This window comes from Cibotium barometz, chromosome 39 (genome assembly GCF_041138505.1).
Source record: "Cibotium barometz isolate CiBa-2024 chromosome 39, ASM4113850v1, whole genome shotgun sequence".
In the NCBI taxonomy this organism is placed as follows: Eukaryota; Viridiplantae; Streptophyta; class Polypodiopsida; order Cyatheales; family Cibotiaceae; genus Cibotium; species Cibotium barometz.
The window spans coordinates 15,098,390-15,105,674 of record NC_141084.1 but is presented as its reverse complement, the minus strand read 5'-3'; the positions used below and the strand labels follow the sequence as shown (position 1 = coordinate 15,105,674).

The following is a 7,285-nucleotide window of genomic DNA, read 5'->3' as shown; positions in this document are numbered from 1 at the left end:
GTCCAATCGAATCACTCCCCTGTAGCTATAGGCAATCGGTGCTCTTCCCAAGAAATGAAAAGTGTTGACACTCAATCAACTCTCTCAACTGGTCCTCCTCAGTTTGATGCTTCACCTTCACTTTTGTCCAAAGACCAATGTTGTTCTCAATATCAGTGCAGCAATGGTGAGCTTGCCTCAGCATCAACACCGATACCTTACTGTGGTTCTCAGTCCATCACCAGCTCTGAACCTACATCTGATAGGCCTACATATCAAACTGATATTGTTGTAGAAGTAGCCCAAAATGCCATTGTAGCCGTGCCTGAAGTGGCTCAGATCCCTGCTCCAAAATTGAAGAACATTGGCCGCCTGCGTACCATTCACTATGTGTAAGTTGATGGCATTGCCGTTTATGTATGTGTATTGTGGTTTGCTCATTTCGCTAGATTTTGCTACACGTGCATGTGCACCATGAGATTAAAAGTTTTTCTTTGCAGTTATGAGCTTCCTGATGGTCACTCACTATTAAAGACGGTAAAAGGCTCTACTCCTTGGTACCTGTTTTTCAGATTTTTGAAAAAAAAGACAGAGCTGTAAGTCCTTCCTGAAACATCGATATCATGCCGTTATGAAACAGGTAGATGCCCGGGAAAAGGATGATCCGTGTTCTTATCTGCTTGCAATCTGGAGCCCAGGTGGTTCATGATTTTCTCTTTTGACAGAATTGTTGTCAAGTTCTAACATAATTTTCTATAAACTTTGTGGCGACATTGGAATTTCATCAAGTCGAGCATAGGCAATAGCATCTGCATGCAGGCATGCACACTTATACACAAATTGGTATTTGTGTGTGTGTGTACGTTCACTTTCATGCATGGCCAATTGCCACGAGTTCTCACTTTACACACATACCTACTAGGTTGGGCCCAAGGTTGATGTGAGCAACAGTTACTGGCATATGGATCTGTTATGCAGCATTTCAATCTACTTCCCTCCACTAGTAAAGAAATGTCCATCCGAGATAACAGTTTTAATCCCTCAAAGATAACAAACCAGGTTTCAGGAGGAGCCTCTTCAAAGGGCATTAGATAACTAGTTCTTTATTGTGGTTAATAGCCACTGTGGGGGTCTGTAATGTCAAGTGATTCCATCCTCGTCTCCATACAAAAAGGGATCCGGGTTTCAGATGCACAAGAAAGATGCTCTTTGTTCCTGCATGGTCCTGAAGCTTTTCTGAAGGTGCTTCCAATGGCTGCAGAGTGTGTGAAATGTGGTTAGTTCTCATGGAATGGATGGACCCTAACGGCACCCCTCTCTGGTCTCATGCCAGGGAGCTGACCAAACTTGCCAAGGTCTCAGTTTGGCCAAGCAGTGAGATTTGCTGACATCTGCCAGCAAGAGTCTCATTGCACGGAAGAGGCCCACTGTATTGCGATCCACGATTTTCATTGCTGGTATGTCAAGATGGAGGGCCATGCTAGTACCATGCTTTTCATACCGGGGTGTGTGACCCATCTTCCACCTAGGCGACAACCTGCACCCCTCCCTCCCTCCAAGGTGCAAGATCCCTCACCAGATGGGCTGTGCATCTGGTTATGTAACCATTTCAATCCTTACCGGAACTTTTTTTTTGTATGCATCTCTTTTCATGTGCTAACACAGATCCAAGTTTTTTCGTGCACATGTCTATTTGTGCCTTTATATGATATGATTATATATTATGGGATCAATCATGCTAATTGCATTTAAAGGAGATATGAAACACACAGCCCACTTAAGATCTTTCAAATTCATCACAACAGTCTTAATGATCCCCTGTGTATTGCATCTTGGACCAAGCTGATTTTTTCCAAGTTTGGTATTTGCAGGTGAAACTCCAGAGTCTCAACAGGAAATCGATGAGCTTTGCAGGGATGAGTCTTCCATGGACTCTGCTGGCAAATCGTTTGGCGCTGATGAGACTGTCTCAGGCACCTTGCTGGTAAGATTTATGTTTTCATTTTTTCCACATGAAGCTTTGAGATCAAAGTCCCTTTTTTCTCCAACATAAGTTGTGGGGATAAAAAGTGTGTGATCCAGCAAACAGGAAAGACCCTTGGACAAGTAACTACAACCTTTTACCTTGGATACATATATTCACTCCTTCACAGGTCTTCTGGGTACTAGATCTCAAAGACCTAGCGCCCATTTTGAAGATACCGCCTTATATCTTTTGGGCTATCTACTTAAATTCTGCACAAATCAGCCATTACACTCCCACCTGCCATGGCAGTCAGAGGGTGAAATTCTCTGATTCCCAGCTGGAATGTTTTGGTGATGAACTGCTCGGATTTTCTCCCAACTAGGGAACGCCCTCTAGCAATGATGGAAATAAGGCAATGCAAGAAATAAACGAGGTAACTTTAGAGAAGAAAAGTATGAGATGGAAGTCACAACAAAAAGGAGGTTTTCCTAGACTCCTCTTGTCAACTTCGAGCACCTTGAAGTGAGGATATGCAATAAATAACTTAAGGCAAACCTTCATGCTTGTTAGCAAGCAAACCCTCAAAAAGCTTAGTACAAAAACCTGGCCAATTTTAGCTTTGGAACAAATTGCTATTATTGGAACCCCTGAGATGTGGATACCCAGGGCAAGAAACTTAAAGGGTAAGCACCATGGGAATATGCAGACAAGAGGCTAGATCCTTGGAAACAAGATGAAAAAAGGTATCCTTCACGTACTCCAACTTTCCAGCTTAGAACATATTCTTGATTGGTAAATAGAAAAGCTTTCCTTTAATCAAACGATAAAACTTTCTCTAACTTGGTGAGAACCAATTGTTAATACAGGGCCAGTAGATGGCTGAAGTAAAGCTGCCTAAGGTTAGTCTCTAGGCATTGAAGAAAGGCTAGATGCAAAGGATGCCCAAAACTGGAATTCCAAAGTTTGATTATCAAGAGGCCACATTTCACTAGGCATGTAGGAGCCTTGGACAAAGCATAGGGCTCCGACTGGAAAAAATATGGGACCTTTCTTGTTTTATCTTATTTGATTATGTTCTTCACATCTACTCTCCACATCTACAGGGCCTCTACAGGAACGGACAAGAGGCTAGATGATTGAAAGCTAAAATGAACCCTTTGCAAAAAAAAACAAAAACAAAAAACCATCGGGTCTAGTCTTTGAGAACTCAACCCTAAAAGCATTCTTTAAGGCAACATAAGTGGCCTTATAGGGAGGTTCTAGGGTTTGGAACCATCGTCCGGCTGCTCCATCTAGAGTCAGTCCAAAAGCTAAGATTTGAGAAGGCTCGTCTCACTGACACCTTCTCCCTCGCACATTTGTTCAAAGACGTCCAAATGATCCAAAGCGTCCTGTGTACCGTCGTACTTGCCATCATACTTGTTCATGAGTCTCCAAGCTTTAGATTTTGCAAAGAAAGGGTGAGAAGAGGCGGAGAAGAATGGAAGTGCTCAGATGTTTTTATTTTCAAAAAGCTTGGCTAATAAGATGAATTAATCAAAGTGTGGCCCATGCATTATCCCCACACATTAGTGTGTCATTCTAGACTATTACCATTTGTAAGCCCTAATCTATAAAAGGAAAAAAAGAGGTTATGAGAGTGATGCAGTGCATCCAAGACAGGCACAGTAGGCTGCCCACACCAAAGTTTGACTATAATCAATGCAAAAACTCAAGTCAAGGCAAGTTATACAAGTTGCCTACTTTTTGGAGGCCGTTTAAAGTCTCCCTCCATTCTACACTTCTTTTATAAGTGTTTCAGAACAGCCAGCCGAGGGACAGAAGATAAAACTTGAAGCGGCAGTTGAACATAAATAATTCATCACAAAGCAGTCCAGAGCTTCATAGTACATAAGATTGCAGCAACTAGGAGAGGACTACCAAAGGTTTTCTTGCTCTGTTCACAGCCACACGTCTCTTCGTCTTCTTTGTGTATTCTTCAAAGTAGCTTACAGAACCACCCTTCTGTTAGTTTTGTGCTCCAAAGTAGCCTAAAGAACCATGCTTCTCTTAGTACAACCTGAAATTGGCATTGGAGCAGGTTTCTCTTTGCTATGTGACCAAGGTACTAGAGTGGGTCTAGAAAGTCTATTTTCCAACCACAATGTTTTTTTTCCTGTTGTGAGAAAGATTCAGTTTGTAGATATTTTTATAGAATGTTTTTAGCCTTCAACTTGGAAGCATGGGACAGAGCGAGCAGAAGTAGAGAAGAAAGCAAGAGAAGCAGTAAAGAAAGGAGAGGCAGCAAAGAAAGCTGGGGCTGACCAAATTGCAATGTTTTTGAGACCGATTCAGCACGAGCAAACCCACTTTCAGCACGAGCAAACCCACTTTCAGACCGCTTAAAAGATCATGGACAGCCATGCAATATGGAAGATCTGAAGAGCTAAACAAAGACTATCCCAATAATTTTCCATAAGAAAGGCAACTTGGTTCTCCTTGTAGTTACACATATCAAAGAGTCAGTCTCATAGCAGCCCGTTCCATTGAGCCTTTGACGTGTGCCAAAGTTGCAAGGACAACATTGCTAATAAGCAGGTTGTAAAAGCAGAGTCCACGCACTCTAGAATAGGAGGGGAAAGAGGTTGTAAAAGCAGAATTTGTAGGAGGGCTGGAAGGTTCAGTTGACTGCTCTGTAGAAAACAAAGAGCCAGACCAAGAAAGGAGGAATCCAACAGTTATCAAGGAACATGAGGAGAAATAGGGTGGCACATAGGAAAATTAGCATGTACTGCAATAGAACGCGGGGTGACGAAACTCAAACTGCAAACTGGAAGGAGGGGAGGAAGGCAATGGTGTATCCTGCATGCGAGGATTGTGTCTACAGAAATAGAATTTTGAGTTTTCTTTCTGGGTACAATAGCTTACTAGTCCTTGCAAGTAAGGGGGAAGAAGAAGAGGGAGAGGGGGAGGGGGGTGGGGTGTGCACGTGGTGTGGGTGTGTGTCAACGTTGTTTTATGTCAAGAAGCAAGTTTTCTTCATCACATAGAAAAGCTTAATGTACAATTAGATTCTTCCTATTCCTAACTTGTACCTTCTACTTGTAGATTCCTTGTAGAACTGCAATGCATGGGAGCTTTCCATTAAATGGAACTTATTTTCAAGTCAATGAGGTATGATTTTTGCATATTTGTGAAAATTTGCATCTTTGCTATCTTGTAAGCGACATCACATGCTCGTATGAAAAAAATTGCTGAGTTTACATGTGACATAGCTCTGTTGTCATGTGATAACTTTGCAGGTATTTGCAGACCATGAAAGCAGCTTGCATCCTCTTCAAGTCCCTCGGTCTCTGATTTGGAGTCTCCGTCGGCGCTTTGTTTATTTTGGCACATCAGTGCCCAATATTTTCAAAGGTGCAGAAAGCTCTACTAATGCATACCATAAAGATGGTTAAAGCAATGAAACATTCCTAACTAGCAAACTTGCACCAATAGGTTAACAATGAGGTTTTGATTTATTTTTTTGGGTGATGTGTGTAGGTTTATCAACAGATGAAATCAAGGACTGTTTTTGGCGGGGTAAGCCTCCTTTTACTTTGCTTGTTTTTAAAAGATTTCTGTTGCTGAAAAGTGTAGCCCATGGAATATGTCTTGAGCTCTTTCATAGCTATTGGCCATGTGGGGGAATTGGTTAGCAACCTTGATAAAAGGTCAAGCGATGAGATTCCATTATATGTCCACGTTGAACATGAATTGTGCATCAATCACCATGCCTACCAGGCTAACAAGCCCATATCCAGTGTTTTTGGGATTCGTTTTCAGCTTGGCAACGTGTATGGGTCTGATATTTTCATCGCTGTCAGCCTGATGTGATACTCAAGTCTCTGTGTGACTTTTATCCATAAGAGAGGTTAGCCCTCATGCTATGAGGAGTTCTTATGTGCAGCCAAATCTTGCCAAGCATGCTTGCAGTCGGCTAGCCCATCATAAGCTGATTGTGTAGCGTGTGCTGTGCATAGGAGGCTGTGGTTTGTGGGTTAGGCAGATAAGCCTTCCTGTTCTATCAGTCTCCTCAAAGAAGGGTGTGCTTAAATGCCTGGTAAAATATCTTATATAGACTTTCATGGGTCCCATTTCAAGATGGCTCTGTGGGGGCTAACATCTTTGTGTGGACTCCGGAGTTCTGGACTAGTATGGAAAAGGTGGAGTTCTGGACTAGTATGGAAGAGGGTAAAGGTGCCAGAGCTACCTCTAGGACTCCCCAACGTGGGGTTGCTTCTTAGGAAAAGTGCTTGGTTAGTGCGACCACACGTAGTAAACGCCTCCCGGCAGGGCGGCAAGACCAAGCCGTCCTAAAACCTTGCCAACTACAAAAGGATTTACTCATGAAATAAATCTGACTCTCCCTGATATTCTGTGTGTGTCTCATCCCATATCCTAGTAGAGCATTGGGCTGGAACAAATCACAGCTTAGTAATGTGCTTGTTTGACTGCCTGATTTTAAACCTTGCCTCTTTTCTTTGGGTTAAATACGCATGGATTTTCTTGTTTGCAGGACATGTGTGTGTGAGGGGATTTGATCGCCAGACGCGTGCTCCGAAACCCTTGGTGTGCAGATTGCACTTTCCGATCAGCAAGCAACAACAGAAAACAAACAAGCACAAAGGGAAAAAGAATGATGAGTCTTCAACTCTACACAAATGAGTTTTATTTACACACATGCTAATGCCCTGCAATGGTTTTCTTTCCCAAACATCATTTGCTTAACCTCCACCCTGGAAGGGCACTAGCTTCCCAATTGAGCAAAAGGTAAAATTATAGCATTAGAATATTCCATCCCACATGGTCATTTAAAAAAAAAAATCATTTGATTTATGTAAAATTCCAACGAAATAAAGAGCTCCTCCTTTATGCTCTCTCCAAAAATCTCATGCAAAGAGGAAATCCAAAGATTTTCTTCTCTGCAAAGTGTACAGAGAATTGGAAATCCGATTTCTGATTCTTGAAAGACCGCCAACCCTTGGGGACCAGGTGGGTGGTGTGTCACTGGAGAATATGATTCGAGATGGGTGTACCTCACATGATTTAATGGCTATGAATGATGGAGGAAGATGAATCATTTACCAATTTGCAGCATTTCTCTACTGTATTGTAGCATTTCTTCTTTCTCTAGGTTTTTTTTTTCGTCGGCGGCTATCGTACCATGCCCATGTCCAGAAAGGGGGCATGAGTTGGCACTGGAACTCAATACCTCACATATGTTCATATTTAACCCACTACCAAAAAATCAAAAGATATTAGAAGCAGTCTCTTTTCTAGAGGAAGTCTAGAAGGCAACTTTGTGGGCGTTAGTTTGAA

At 42.3% G+C, this 7,285-nt stretch overlaps 1 protein-coding gene across 5 annotated transcripts in view; it reads left to right on the top strand.

Moving 5' to 3' along the window:
- Positions 1 to 7,063, top strand: part of LOC147615769 (uncharacterized) — a 20,731-nt gene extending 13,668 nt beyond the window's left edge. For all 5 annotated transcript variants that reach the window (XM_086778368.1, XM_086778367.1, XM_086778371.1 and 2 more), the window contains exons 12-19: positions 1 to 371; positions 480 to 516; positions 620 to 677; positions 1,851 to 1,963; positions 5,033 to 5,098; positions 5,227 to 5,341; positions 5,468 to 5,506; positions 6,483 to 7,063. The exon at positions 1 to 371 is cut by the window's left edge and continues 388 nt beyond it. In XM_086778368.1, the coding sequence (XP_086634494.1) occupies positions 1 to 371; positions 480 to 516; positions 620 to 677; positions 1,851 to 1,963; positions 5,033 to 5,098; positions 5,227 to 5,341; positions 5,468 to 5,506; positions 6,483 to 6,631 (948 nt within the window). In that variant the 3' untranslated portion in view covers positions 6,632 to 7,063. The remainder of the gene's footprint in view (positions 372 to 479; positions 517 to 619; positions 678 to 1,850; positions 1,964 to 5,032; positions 5,099 to 5,226; positions 5,342 to 5,467; positions 5,507 to 6,482) is intronic.
- Positions 7,064 to 7,285: the final 222 nt, after the last annotated feature.